Source organism: Mesoplodon densirostris, chromosome 2 (assembly GCF_025265405.1).
Source record: "Mesoplodon densirostris isolate mMesDen1 chromosome 2, mMesDen1 primary haplotype, whole genome shotgun sequence".
NCBI classification, from domain to species: Eukaryota; Metazoa; Chordata; class Mammalia; order Artiodactyla; family Ziphiidae; genus Mesoplodon; species Mesoplodon densirostris.
Window position 1 is genome coordinate 21174541 of NC_082662.1, and position 15862 is coordinate 21190402.

The window sequence follows — 15862 nt, forward strand, 5'->3', positions numbered from 1 at the left end:
AGAGCTTCTTATCTCTTTCTTTACAGAGAGATTTTGCCCTAACCTTTCAAAGCCGATCCTGTCTTATAACTTGCAAGCTTGCCCCACAGAGGCTTATTTTTAAGCCTCTTAGGTACCACACCTGCAACATGGGAAACTGCCACCTAGTGGATGTCTTGAGTAGAACCCAAGTCAAATTAGACTTGTGTTCAGATCAGACCCATGGCAATGACAGCAGAGTTGCATTTCCAAAAATAAAATTGGTAATGTTTTAATTACCAGCAGAGCCAGCTTTGTAAACAGTCATTTATTTGGATTCATAGTTTTACAAAGGGAGTTCTCTCTCACCTTTAGTAGAAGAACGCTATAGTCCCATTTAGATTGTTATATAGGTCAGCCTTTTTTAGGGAGATGTTTAAACATATAGTATATAACTTTAAAATGCTGTAAAGTTACCACAAGAATAAAATAACAAAACTACCTAATCATTCTACCTCTCTCTCTATCCTCCCTGCCCCTGTACACCTGGGTCTGGGAGATTTGCCTGATCACTCAAAAAAGTGTCAAGAATAATGGTCACAGCTTAGGTCGCATGGGTACGATTACAGCCAGAGATGAAAAGACCACACATCCATAAGAAGCAGTATCCCAGTCAGGCATCTGAAAGGGCAAAGAGGTGGCTCTGTGCAGGCTGAGTAGCAGGCTCTTCAGTGGAGCGATGAGCACCTGCCCTCCCTCCTTAGTGTTCACCATAGACTCATACAGGGAATATATTAGCCACCCTCCTCCTCAGGGAGGGGCATGATGCCAATCATACTGTCTCAACAAGCGGCACCACCTGCTTTATTTACACAAACAAAATGCTCAGTAATAACAGCATCATCCCATGCCTCCCTCCCACCCAAGATCATTCTCCTGAATGACCTTTCTAAAACAAAGATCTTACATTCCCCTACTGCAATATCCTCACCCGCTGAAGATACTTTCTTATATGTCATTTCAAGGTACTTTTAGAACCAAACCCTCACAAAGACATTTAGACTTGGTGCCTGATAACTTGATTACCTTCAGAGTCCTGGGTAAAGAGCAAATCAGTCTGCAGATTTAACTGGGTGGTCCTATCCTGGCACTGAGCCCAAGGGCTGTTAGGAAGCTGTCCTAAGCCCTGATTCCGGTCATTGGTTACATCTCGGAAAGGAGCTCTAGAGTTGTGGGCAATGACCCTCTGGCCCTGAGAATCCTCGGTGAAAAGCTGACTCCAGGAGTCCTTGTCATTCTTTTCGCTGTCCCAGGAAAACACAGGAATAGGACAAGGGCTTTGTTTCACTGCTTCTTTGTTTGCTCCACTCCAGGAATCCTCGTATGTTTGAAGGAGGATGGGGGCCTGCCTGTTTCTTTTGGCAGACACCTTTTCCAAGTTAGTCTTACCCAAGAGCTGATGGCCCTTGTGCCCAGGTGTTCTACTGTGTCTCTCCACATTCTGAGAGTTCTTTTTCTTAGATCCATGAGGCCATTCCCTTTTCCAGGAAGAACCCTCTTCCTCCTTTTGGTCCAGTAAGCAAGAACTCTCCAGGTCTTGGGTGAAGGAACAGGCCAGTGAGGCTTTACTCTCTCCAGCACAGACAAAGGTATCAGGCTGGAAAAAAGACAGCACAGTCACGCATGGGCTTCCTATTCCATGGTGGTAAGAAGCCTGGAAGGACTGAGGAGAGAGTCTAGCTTCCTGGATGTCTGCAGGGGTTGAAGTGGCTAAAGGGGGTGCCATGCAATCATCCCCCAAGCCCTGGATCAGATGGTCTAGCTGAGTTGCATCTTCCTTAGACTCTTTGTTGGTCTGACTTTCCATATGAGATGAAGCACTCCTCTGGTCACCACCATTTGTCTTTCCTAGTAAAACAAGATGAACAAATATTACTCTGCAGGAAAACTCCACCTGAGTAGGATTTAGGTGGCTTTTTCTGAAATCAGTATCAGCTACTGTAACTACTAGTGCAGGGGTCTTAGGACTCTTCACAGATCTTTGTAGCTGATCTTCCTGCTTTCAATCTCTTTTCTTTCCTGAGTGATCTAAAACACAGCTCTTATAGTCCCCTACTCAAATATATGGATGCTTCCCATGACCTACCTAATAAAGTCAATCATGTTATAGAGTCAGACCACAGCCTACTTTTCCAGTTGAGTGGGGTTTGTTTAACATAGGCCACATCAGTTTTGCTTTTGTATTTTATTTAACATAGTTTCTGCTAAATAGTGATCCTGGCCAAATATCACCCCTGGATATTATCCTTTGAGAAACATGTTCAATATACACCATTTTTGTAAAGTCTCAAAGATCACATTGACCAGCCAATGCTGAAAAACCTTCTGGTGACAGTGAGAAAGAATGTGGGTCGGGTCTCCTGCTCCCCAAACATTTCATGGGAAAGGGAGTAAAGACACAATTAGATGCTAAGTCCATCAGTAGAAAGGACAATTTAAAAAACTATTAGTGTCCAGCCTGTCCACTTTATCAGGTGTGGAATGGATCCTGTCTGCCTTAAAGATAGATGACATGGAATTCCTACTCCCCAACACCAAATTATGCCAAGATCTAATTACAAACAAGGCTGAATGACTGATTCCTTCTTTCCTTTCCAAGAAATATACTATAGAAATTGTTTTGTAAAAGCGTTCTCAACTGGCCTAAGACTTCAATACAGACTATGTAGAAAATATCAGAATTTTGAAATGGAAAGTGGTTTTGAGAAAATCTGCCCTTGTTACTTAAAGCAAAAGAGTTTAAGTTTTTGTTTGTGGTAGGGAGAAGGTATTTTGAAGGTTTATGCAAAGCAATCCTGGGAACGGCACCAAGAGTTAGAGCTCTCTTCCCCGCACCCTTCAACTGGCAAGAACCCTGCTCTGTAAGCCCCAGCCTGGTCTAAGGCAGCTGGTCCCGTGAAGAGGAACATGCAAGCAAAGAATTGCCAAAGGATGATGAAACACAAGCCAACTTTATGCCAAGCTTTCTAAGAAAAAAGCGCTTTTGAACTTTAATTTGAGAAGCTTCATACAGACATATCAATTATCAATTAATCTTATACAGACTGCTAATTGTGGCCAATCCAAGACATACATCTTACTAATGGCACATCAGCTCCCCTCTGCACCCCCAACTCCCAAGTATACCTTTCCTCACTGCTCTGTCAGGGAATACCAATATTTTTCTAGTTCTGTTTAGACTGAGATAAACAGAAAAGTATGTTTGTAAAGTATGTATATATTGCTTTCCAAAAGACGATGCTTTCTTGTGTTTTAAAACATCTTCTAATAGGTCAGCTAAGTTCAACACAATGCACTTATGGCACCACTTCTCAGATATTCCGGCATGGAAAAATGAATGCACTCCCTTTTGTTCCCTAGTTGCTTCCAGTCCAGTCACCATACCTGGCTGCAGGGTGAAGAAGGAAGCAATGCTGGTCTGCCGAGTGCCTGCAGGTGGACGACTTCTTTGAGCAAAAGAAATGTTAGCCTTTCTCTCTCCAGGAAAGAGTGTTAGCATTTTGGTACTTGACTTGATTAAATGTGTCTGAGAAAGGGGAGAAAAAGAATAAGAGAAACCTATTAATATCAAAACAGCTGCCAGACAGTATTCAATAAACACCAGTTACCCTCTTGGAAACACACTAGACCTCTTGGACTCGACTCATATCCTCTACTCTAGTCTTGCTGTACATCACCTTCCACCATTTTCTACCAACTGATGGTGTTTGTTTTTCCTCAAGAATCACATATTCCAACCATAGCCCATTCTTTCTGCTTCCCCATGGAAATCAGGGAGGCTGACTAACAAACAGGAAGGGATTCCACAGGTGATATTCTCTCCTTTATATTTAAAGATAATTAATGCAACTAGGGACCTCTCTGGCAGTCCAGTAGTTAAGACTCTGTGCACCCAACGCAGGGAGCCCAGGTTCGATCCCTAGTCAGGGAACTAGATCCTGCATGCCACAACTAAAAAAAAGATCCCGCGTGCCGCAACTGAAGATTGTGCACACGGCAACGAAGATCCCGTGTGCAACTAAGACCCGGTACAGCCAAATACATAAATAAGTAAATAACTATTTTTTTAAATAATAGATAATAAATGATTCTACATGAGTAGCAGTTGATACATTTTTAATAATTTTCAAATAGTCACACAGTGGTTAACAGCATGGCTCCTGAGTCACACACCTTCTATTCAAACCAGTACCAATTCTGCCACTGCCAATTACCAGCTACATGACCCTCTAGAAGTTGTCTGATCTCTGTCTCATTCTCATGTGTGAAATGGGGACAATAATAGTACCAAGCCCATAGGGCAGTTACAAGGATTTGGTGAGTTAATTCACATAAAAGGCTTACAAAGTTTTAGCACACATACAGCATTTAATAATAGTTGGCTATTATTCAGAGGAGGAGCAATGAAACAGCAACAGTCTTACTACATTTTCATCTCCCCGCCCTTTATACTTTGAGTATGAACTGGAAGATGAGCCAGAGAGGTTTGGGATGTGTCAACTTTTATACCTCATCCTTATTTAATGTAATTTGGTTTTGTTTCCATTTGCTTGTTATGGAATGCTTGAGAAGTAGGGAGAATAGGATTATATTCAATTCAATTTGGCTGTGAAAGCCACAGAAGAAATGAGATTTGCCAATATCCATGTACCAAGTTGGAAGTAGCCCTGAAACTTGAACGCCAATTATTAATTCTAGCCCAAAGTTGACTTCATTTCATTTTTACATTTGGAAACTAAAATGTACTTTAAGTGGTTAAAAGATGGAAGAAATTCTGGATGTAAAATTCATACTTTGACTTGTAGTACTGGTATGGAACATTCTCTTCCACCATACAAAACTAGAAAACTGGATAAGATACATGAAACAACTGATTTTAGACAATGGATAACAGGCAGTGCAGAACTGTGATCCCAAGAGCAGGAAAACAAATGAGGTGAACCCTGGGACACCCTAGCTTTCTGCTTGGAAGCACTTGTCAGAATGCAAGGTATAGAGAGAGTACTCAGGCAAAGCACTGCAGTCTTGATAAATTGAGTAGACTGAGATTGGAATTTGGGGAAGATGAGGTGGCTGGGATTTGCAGTGCAGAGAAATACATCCAGAAATCTACATAGAGATCCCTTCAGTCCATTACTGAATACTAACCTACAAGTGTGTTAGGCGAAACCCCGTGAGGCCAGACAAAGGAACTAGGAACTGCAAGATGAACAATTCCCAGAGCTCACACAGGGCTGGGAGAGTTCCCACTAGCCAAAGTGGAAAGACCTTTTTAATACCAGTGGCATTCAACAGAATTAGCAGAAGGATCACCCCTTAGCAGTAGAGCTAAACTAGCTGCAGAGCAAAAACTTCCAAACCTGTCCTAACAAAGCTTAAAAGCAAGCTTGATTAGCAAGTAACTACCTGCCAAAACAAATTTCAGCATTCTTTAAAGACAGTAAAATCCAGATACCCAGCAACGTAGCACACAACAAAAAATTGCTAGATATGTGAAACAGCAGGAAAACAATCCATAATGGGGGGTGGGGGGTGGCGTGGGGGATCGGTTAAATGGAAACAGAGTCAGAAATATCAGGGATGACAGAATTAGCAGACAAACTTTACAATAAATGTGCTCAAGGATTTAAAGGAAAACATGAAAATACTGAGAAAAAGAACATACAAAAAATTCACTAGATGGGCTTAACAACAGATTAAGAGACTACAGGAAAAAAGTAACAGTGGACCTGAAGTCACAGCAACACAAACTATCCAAAATGAAGCAGAGAGAGAAACAAAATGAAAATAAACAAATTCTTAATGGTCTGTGGGGTATCAAGCATACATATAATGAGAACTGCAAAAAACAAGGTTAAAGTGGACAGAAAATATACTTAAAGAAATAATGGCCCAAACTTTTCCAAATTTGATGAAAACTACAAACAACTGTGATTGTCTTTTTCAAAGACAATCAAAGACCAAAGGGATTGTCTTTTTCAAAGACAATCAAAGACCAAAGGCAATTCAAAGACCAATACAAGATCTCCCATGTCACATGCTTTTCTTATAATTTGACCTTACTACTCTTCCCATCAAGTGGTGAGAGTCATATTCCCTTACCTTGAACTGGTGAAGAACTTTGTGACTGCCTGACCAATAAAGTATGATAGAAGCAACACTACATGATTTTCAAGACTGGGTCATAAAAATGCCATGCACTTCTCTGCCTTACTTTCTTGAGATGCTCACTCTTGGAACCAGGCCCCCATGTTATGAGGAAACCCAAGCGGGCACACGGCTCTCTAAATTGTATGGGAGACATCCTAGATATGTGAAATAATGTGAGTTAGTATGCCAACAAGCATCTGAGCACCTACAGGCTAGGTACTAGGAAACAGTGATGAACAAAACAAGTGTTTCTGCCCTGATAAAGCTTACAGCTTAAGGGGGAAAACAGACAAACTAGTAATAGTTATTTAAATTACTACATGTATGCTAAATCCTATAATGACAACTTACAGAAAACGATATCAGAAAACAGTTAAGACCTCAATTAGCAAAACATCTGGGAATAAGCTTTTTACCAAATTGGCCATACTTAGCAGGATTAGACTCCATCCTTGGGTCAGAGTGATGTCAGGAGTAATACTGCCCCAGATAAAGACCTCTTAGAAAATCCATGGCTTCAAGTATTTACATTTATCTCAGTAGAATGTTAAGACTCTGAGTGAGAGGAGGTAATCTGGAACTGAGGAGGGCCCAGGTACAAAGTCCTTCAGCTGATTATCCCTACCTCAAAATAAAGGCAGCCCCTGTATGTACATAGTATAAGAAGGCCTATCTAATAGGCATCGGGTTCCTACAGGACCAAACCCCATGGTAAGCCACAGCCTACATATTGACAACTTTTACCCTACAAGAATGCCCTGAAGAACCTAACTTCAAGAGACACATTCCCTCCAAAACTAAAGAATCTCTAATCCTTTGGTATATGACATTCATGGCCCAATCGTTTTCTTCTTTCATAGTGGTAGAAGGAAAAACTGACTTCCTACAACTATGGAGCTCCTGCTACTCTTGCTATATTACAAGGATCCCCTATGACGTGTTCCTACAGAGAATGATGCTTTGGAGGGGGGGGCAAGGATTACCCCAAAAGTGATCCTTTCTTATACTCACAACTCTAGTAGCAAAGCAAATCTGGGATCATATACATCACCTCTCTATTAGAAAATGTTTTCATGCCCCCATAGCATTTAAATTCTGTTTAGCCCCCATTCTATCCTTATCTCTTCTGATAATTTATCTGCAAGTTTGTCTTAAAGCTCTACTTTTAAACCAATTCCATTTTTTTTGATTCATATGGTTTCAAGCCTGGTATATAATTTGATCCAACTTCCTTTTTTTCATAATGGTTACTCTGGTCTTGAATCTGTGTATGAAGTATCACTTTCCATACAAAGTGACAGCTTTGAAATACACGAATGTGTGTAATTAGTTCTTTTTGCCATGCTACCTCTTTATGCTTCCCAGGGCCCATACTCATCTTTTCCCACTTCTAGAATCACAGAAAGCAACATCATCAAGCCCCCGCTTCCTCTTTAGTCTCTCACAGCACTAATTTGATGACATTCTGAATGAAAACCTTTTCCCATTAGTCACTATCATGCCTCATTCAAGTCAGGCTGAAAGGATGATGCCACCTAATAAGAATGCCCTAAGGAGGATTGTTTAAGGAGTCTGACCAAGGAAAGCTGTCCGAATTCTCATCATCGCCAACAATAAAAATCACCTCTGTTGAATTAGTAACAAAGTATTAATTCAAAACTTGCTTCAAACTTTCCAAACCCTCAAAACAAATAATACACTACCCTAGTTCAGAATTTCATAAACTCTGCATAGTCCTAGACTATTAGAATAACGGTCTCTTGACTGGTCAGGCCCCCATTTACTACCTGTTTCAATCAGTCCCATACCCAACATCTAGATAAACCTTAAAGCACAACTGTGATCATACCATCTTGTTCTGGCAAGAACCTATAGCATAAAATGTAGACTCTTAGACTGCACACACTGATACAATTTCAGCTTCCTTTTTCTCCATTACCAAAAACCCTTTATGCACACTCTAACACAATACTCAACTAGATACCAGTGCCTATTATGGACTTCACCTTCCTCACTTCTGTGCCTCACATAGAAGGGCCTTTTTCACACCCAACTCTGAAATGTTACCTATTCTTCAACTTAAGAGCCAAGTATTCCTAATTCTCACAGCTACATGTGTCCTCTTCCTCTTCTGAACTTGACATTTATCACTTGGTATTTCAAGACTTACACCACAAAATCCTGGGATCAACATTTGATTCACATACTTTTTTCCTATCCTCCACACAACCAGCTTAATACACACTAGGTACTCAATTCAACAAATATTTTAGGAAGAAAGTGGACATACCAGAAGGATACATTCCAGTTTCTGTTTATTATATACCTACTCATTACATTTTCAACATCAACAAAGCTGTCAGAAAAAAACTAAAGCATTTCTAATACTGTGATCAAGGTTAAGATGAGCTCCTGTCACTGTAGTTGATGTCACACATATAGACCAAAAAACAATGCAGAAGGCTGCAAGTAAGAAAAGTTTTTTTGGGGGGGGATCTTAAGAATTGCAATTTGGGAGACACAGATTCTGGTAAAACCTAGAGTGTTCCAGAGAAGAGAAAGAGGGGCTTATAAAGACAAAAAGCCATGAGGTTGTTCAAAGTTGCCTGGCGAGAACTGTGGTTGACTCTGACGTGAGTCAGGAAATATTTGTCCTTAAGGAATCACAAATTATTTTAGGGTAAGGATCCGCTAAGTATCTTGTGTTTCTGGCAGATGTTCTGGATGTCTTCATTACGACAATAAGTGGTCAAAAGGTCAGATTCCATCCAGGCTGAGATGTGCATAAGTCACACTTCCTTAATGGCCTCCCAGCTCCATTTTAGAGAGTTCTCTTAGCAATACCAACTCCATTTTGATTTTCCTTTCACACACATAAGGTCTAGAACACAGCAGCATACACCCATTGAAAACTGTGAAGATTTTCCTCCCAAAGTAATCTAACACTAGAAAATTATTGCAAGAATCTTCTCTAGAATGACCTGGCACTGGTTTTTCACCTAGACCTAATGAAAATTCAGCAATGATAAGAGAAAAGCAATTTCTTCTAAGTTTCACAACTCCTAAACTAGAGACCTGATATGTCTACACCCATGAGCAACACTAAGTCTCATACAAAGGTGCTTCTTGCTAATGAGATTTTTCTCACTTAAAGGATGTCATGCATGTCAGAGTTCACTGTAGTACAATGTTTAGTACATTTACCATCAGTTTTGCCCTAATAAAGACTATTTATTGAAGATCTGTTTAAACATCCTGCTTTAACTACCTCCAAAATAGGAATGGCCACATGTGACCCTCTCAGTAGTAGAGATGACAGTCCCATGAAAGAAAGAAGAGCACTGTGCTCACTTAAATGGGAAAGTAGGTGCCTCAACTGAAACACAATGGAGGGGGAATCCGCATTCTGGGACAACTCTGCAAATCCACCTCGATGTCAACTTTGTGAATAGAAGCATTGTGTGTGTGTGTGTGTGTGTGTGTGTGTAACACAGATGATATAGATATAGATGCAGATATAGATATGTATATAGATATACTGAAGGAAAGCAGAATTTGTCACCCCAAAATATGCCTCCTTGGCATAAGGATTATTTTAGGCTGATTATTTTTAAGAAAAAGCAGACATAGGAAAAGCTCTGAGTATAAGTTACCCTTTTGTAAGAGGCATTTTTATTAATTAAGGGAAATCTCCATTTGTAAGGCTGTCTTCCTCTCTGTACCAGGAAGAGGATGACTCTAAATCTCTTGAAATTCTCATCAATGGAGAAGGCAACAACTTACATCTGCATAACAACCTTACCCTTGTTTACTGTGCTTTTCCTGGTAACCTCTCATAACTGACTCTCCACCCCCAACATCTTCTTTTGTCTTTAGCTGAAAATGGTATTTAAGGTGATAGCTTTAGCCATTTCTGAGAGTTAGGTTTTCCTGCGTCTCTCTCATCTATGCAGGAGATATACGTTATTAAACTTTTGTTTGATTTTTCTTTTGTTAATCTGTCTTATATCAATTTAATTATTAGACAAGCCAAAGAACCCAGAAGGGAACAAGGGAAATTTTTTCCGCCTCTACAATACACACACACACACAAATCAGCCTATACTGTTTCTCCCAATTTCCAATCACTATTTCAAGTTAAAAACTTTTTTCTCTATAATCCTCCTCTACTTACTCAGGTACCAATTTCTGGCTCCTAAATGTAAACAGAACCGAAGGGAAGATGCAAAGGTCCTTTAAAAGGTGAGAGACACTGAGGGCTGCAGATAACTGGACCAAAGTCACAGCTTAAAAAACATATTTAAGGGCTTCCCTGGTGGCACAGTGTTTAAGAATCCGCCTGCCAACGCAGGGGACGCAGGTTCGAGCCCTGGTCCGGGAAGATCCCACATGCCACGGAGCAACTAAGCCCATGCGCCACAACTACTGAAGCCCACGTGCCTAGAGCCCATGCTCCGCAACAAGAGAAGCCAATGCAATTAGAAGCCCACGCACTGCAATGAAGAGTAGCCCCCACTCGCCACAACTAGAGAAAGCCCACATGCAGTAACAAAGACCCAACGCAGCCAAAGATAAATAGAAATAAAATAAATAAATTTAATTTAAAAAAAAACATTTAAGCAACACCCCTCTCCCCTCACCAAAGCCCACATTTAGGTCCTTCTTGAGCATAGCTATATTTTAGATATATACTTAAGAAACAAAGGGTAGTCATCAGTTAGCTCTCTTAAACTATAACTTGCTTAATAAATAATATCATGTAACCTGCCTTTACTGACCAAGCTTGCTTTAACTATTCTTGCAAACTGCATACCCTCTAAGCTTCAAGTAGCTTAGACAAAATAACACAAGACTCCTTTAACCACTTCCTATAGATAACACCTCTGACATATGGGTCACTATACTAATGGTTGCTTAAGTTGTAATTCAGGAGCATGGAGCTAGTCTTGCTCAATTTAAACCAGTCGAGACCACCAACCATTCAACTAGGCCTGCTCGAGTGTCAGATAGATGACTTTTTGATGTCAGAGGGCCAAAAATTCCACCCTCAGATCATGCTAACACTGCCATTTTCTGAACATGCGTCCCATGACAGAAGCATGTAACTCAGATATGCCTGCACAGAACACCCATTACTCCACCTTTTTCTTGCCTCCAATCATCTTTCCCTGAGACAGGAGGGAATGGGGCAGGGCACAACCTTTAAAAGAACGGCACAGATGTTGAGGATATGTCAAAAACTGGTTAGAACCTACTAGGCCCAGAATGGCGGAAGATTTGACTTCCAGTAGACCTTGAGCCTCATTATGTGCTCACTGTAATACATGAGCATGCTGTGACACACCCACAGGTGCCATGACAGTTCTGAGGCTGACCATAATAGGCCAGAAGTGGGGGTGGCCCAATTCCTGGAAATCCCTGCCCCTTCCCCAAAATAGTTGGAAAAATCCTCCCACTTATTAGCCTATGAAATTACCCAGCCCATAAAAGCTAACGAGCCCCACCACACCTTGGGGCCGCTTCTTGCCTTCTGAGAATGACCGCATTCTGCCTATGCAATGTGTATCTCTCTAAATAAAATGCTTTCACACTACTATGGGTCGCTCTTGAATTCTTTCCTTCGTGAAGCCAAGGACCCTCACTTGGTGGCATATCCCAGGAATTCATCCAAGACCTGGGACATGACCACTCTCTCACACCCCATTCTCCTGCAACATCCCCAACACCTCAGACTACCCTGCCTCATTTTTTTTTTTTTTTTTTTTTTTTTGCGGTACGCGGGCCTCTCACTGTTGTGGCCTCTCCCGCTGCGGAGCACAGGCTCCGTGGCCATGGCTCACGGGCCCAGCCGCTCCGCGGCATGTGGGATCTTCCCGGACTGGGGCACGAACCCGCGTCCCCTGCATCAGCAGGCGGACTCCCAACCACTGCGCCACCAGGGGAGCCCCTACCCTGCCTCTTTATCTCATAAATATCCCAAGCCCCTCGCCTTCAGGGAGGCAGATATGAGATTTGTTCTCTCATCTCCTTGATTGGCTACCTTGTAAATAAACCCTTTCTCTACTGCAAACCTCAGCATCTCAATATTCGGCTTGCTGCACATCAGGCAAACAAACCTGGTTCAATAACACTCACTTTTAGAGATCAATAATCCAAAAAAACAAAACAAAACAAAAAACTTCAACTTCTACTATCCTGGATTGGGCCCAGTTATTTCTTGCCTTAACTTCTGCAATATATTCCTCCAGCCTACATTTCACTGTACCACTTACTTTCCTATAACCACTGTTGACTTTCCTATAACCACTGTTGGGTTTATCTTCTTAGAGACACCTCCCATTATGTCAAACACCTTCCATGAATTTCCAACAACATGGCAAGAGTTTACTCTCCTAATCTCACCTTCAACTCCTCTACGTATACCCTACACATTAGCCAAACTGAATTACTCCCATGTAGGAAAGTATCTTACCCAAAGAGAGGTCTGGCCTTTGCCCTCAGCTAATAGGAAGCAATCTCTAATGTCCTGACAGGAGTGTCTTTGTTTACCCTGAGGCCTTGGGCCACACCAGATAGTCCGTACTAACAATGTGATCTATGGCAGGAGCTCTGGGCCAAACAGTATCAGCTTGACCTGAACAGGGAGTAGAAACTAAGGTCAGGCGCACAAGTTATCAACCACATCTACAAGACTAAGCCCCAGTAAAAGCTCCAAGGCTCAGTGAGCTTCCATGACTGGCTGTACTCTGTGTGTACTGTCACTGGTAGAGGACACTGGGAGTAATGAGTGCTGTCCAATATGCCACTGGAAGGACAGTGGAAATGTCATGCTTGCAATCCTCCTAGACTCTGTCCTATGTGCTTGAAACTCACCTAGAATCTGCCCCTTTAATCTTTAATCTGTATCTCTTTGTTGTAATAAACTGTAACCATGAAGAGACTCCACTCTCAAAGGGTGCACACACTGGGACTCAGGGCAGAAGCAGTAATTTGAAAGAAGCCTGGGTCAGACGTACCTGCTGATCTTGGAAAGTCTCCTGGAGAGGCAGGAGGCAACTAGAGATCACCCTGGGGATACAGACACTGGGGCTGGCAAGCCTATTTTGGAATCCCCCCTCTAGCTTATTATTAGCTTCAACACCCAGCCCCACCCCTGCCCACCAGCCTATAGGCACCAGTACTGGGATGCCTCAGGCCAAGTAACTAACTGGGTGGGGACACAGCCCCACCCACCAGCAGACAGGCTGCCTTAAGACCCCCTGCTAAGCCTACAATCATCCCTGAACACGGCCCTCCCCACCAAAGGGGCCAGGACCCAGCCCCAAACACCAGTACACAGGCACTTGACCCAGGACCCCTAGGGTTCTGCAGCCAGAGAAGCTGGGACCCAACTCCACCCATCAGTGGGCAGACACCAGCCCCAAAACCCATTGGGCTCCAGCCCCCTCACCAGCAAACCTGTTCTAGCCTCCAGACCAGCCTTACCCACCAGCAGGAGGACATGAGCCCCAAGACAACCACGGCCCTGCTGCCTGCTATGACAGGACCCAACTCATCCACCAGCAAGCCAGCATCAGGCCTGGGACCCTGGGCCCTGCAGCCAAATATCAGGACCTTGTTCTGTCTGCCAGTGGCCGGGCACAAGCCCCAGGATCTGGCTTCACCAACAGGGCACTGTAATAGGGAAGAACAAATCTGACTCCATATTAGATGTTTCTTTTACTTTAACCTTTGTATTCTACTGCTTTTGCTACAAGAATGTTGCCTGTAGTCCGAAATATACAGGATAGCCCATTATCAAGGCTCTGACCTTTAAAGTTACAACACTTTTCCATTTACATGGAGAAAAAAAGTTGCAGAACAGAAAATAACCTTTGTCTCAGTTGGAAGTTTATGGGAACATTGTGACCTGACCTATGTGGACAGCTGCAAGAACAAAGGATTCCAGCATCAAGAAGTTTGCAACAATCAACCACACCCCCTCCCCCTTTGGTATAAAAAAAGCCTGAATTCTAACTTGGGTAAAATGGTTCTTTGGGACACTAGTCCACCATCTTCTCAGTTTGCTGGCTTTCCAAATAAAGTCACTATTCCTTGCCCTAACAAGGCTTTCCAAATAAAGTCACTATTCCTTGCCCTAACAACTCATCTCTTGATTTATCGAGAGGGGGCCAGCCACACCTACCAGACAGCTCATAGTAGTCAGCCTGCCACAACAGAAGGAACCTCACAGCCCACACAAGGGGCACTCGGACCAGAGGGGAGTGCACTGCTGGGACACACAGAATGTCTCCTACAAAAGGCCACTTCTCCAAGGCAGGGAAATATAACCAACCTACCAGATACAAAGAAATAAAAACAGCAAGTCAGGTAAAATGAGGCAACAGAGGAATATGTTCCAAATGAAGAAACAAGATAAAATCTCAGAAGAACTAAGTGAAGTGGCAATAGCCAATCTACCCGAAAAAGAGTTTAAGACAATGATCATAAAGATGACCAAAGAACTCACGAGTAGAATGGATGAACAGCATGGGAAGTTAGAAGTTTTTAACAAACAGAAAATATAAAGAACAGCGAAATAGAGGTGAAGAATACAATAACTGAAATTAAAAATACACTAGAAGGAATCAACAGTAGACTAAGTAATATAGAGGAATGGATGAGCAAGCTGGAAGACAGAGCAGTGGAAATCACTGAAGCTGAACAGAAAAAGAAAATAAAAAGAAATGAGGACAGTTTAACACATTATTGACCAGAGACATATTAATAAGTCTTTGCTACCTGAATGTTATTGACCGGAGATGTTTCAATATTCACTTACATAACAAATTGCCAGCCACAGGCATTCGTTTCTGCAAAAATCCCCTGGTCAATAATGAGTTAAGAGACCTCTGGAACAACATCAAGCACACTAATATTCACATTACAGGGGTACCAGAAGGAGAAGAGAGAGAAAGGGGCAGAGAACATATTTGAAGACATAATAGCTGAAAACTTCCTTAACTTGGGAAAGGAAAAGTACACCTAAATCCAGGAAGCACAGAGAGTCCCAAACAGGATCAACCTAAAGAGGACCATACCAAGACATACTGCAACTAAAATGGCAAAAATTAAAGATAAAGAGAGAATATTAAAAGCAGCAAGGGGAAAGCAACAAGTTACATACAAGGGAACTCCCATAAGGATGTCAGCTGACTTTTCAGCAGAAACTCTACAGGCCAGAAGAGAGTGGCACGATATATTTAAAGTGATGAAAGGGAAAAACCTACAAACAAGAATACTCTACCTGGCAAGGCTCTCATTCAGATTTGATGGCGAGATCAAAAGTTTTAAGGCAAGCAAAAGCTGAGTTAAGCACCACCAAACCAGCTTTACAAAAATGTTTAACGGACTTCTCTAAGCAAAAAAAAAAAAGGCCATAACTAGAAACATGAAAATTATGAAAGGAAAAAGCTTATTGATAAAGGCAAATATACAGTAAAGGTAATAAGTCATCCACACAAAGTCAGTAGTAGGGAACTTAAAAGACAAAAGTAGTAAAATCATCTATATGCACAATAAGCAGTTAAGGGATACACAAAGCAAACATAAAAAGACTGACAAAATTCAACATCCATTTATGATAAAGCTCTCCAGAAAATGTGAATAGAGGAAACATACCTCAACATAATAAAGGCCATATATGATAAGTCCA

At 41.8% G+C, this 15862-nt stretch overlaps 1 protein-coding gene across 1 annotated transcript in view; it reads right to left on the minus strand.

Annotated features, from left to right (window-relative positions):
* The window catches only part of AUNIP (aurora kinase A and ninein interacting protein), a 41513-nt gene that overhangs the window by 1058 nt on the left and 24593 nt on the right, over positions 1–15862 (minus strand). The window contains 2 exon segments of the mRNA XM_060089196.1: positions 1045–1866; positions 3403–3544. Of these exon segments, the coding sequence (XP_059945179.1) occupies positions 1045–1866; positions 3403–3544 (964 nt within the window).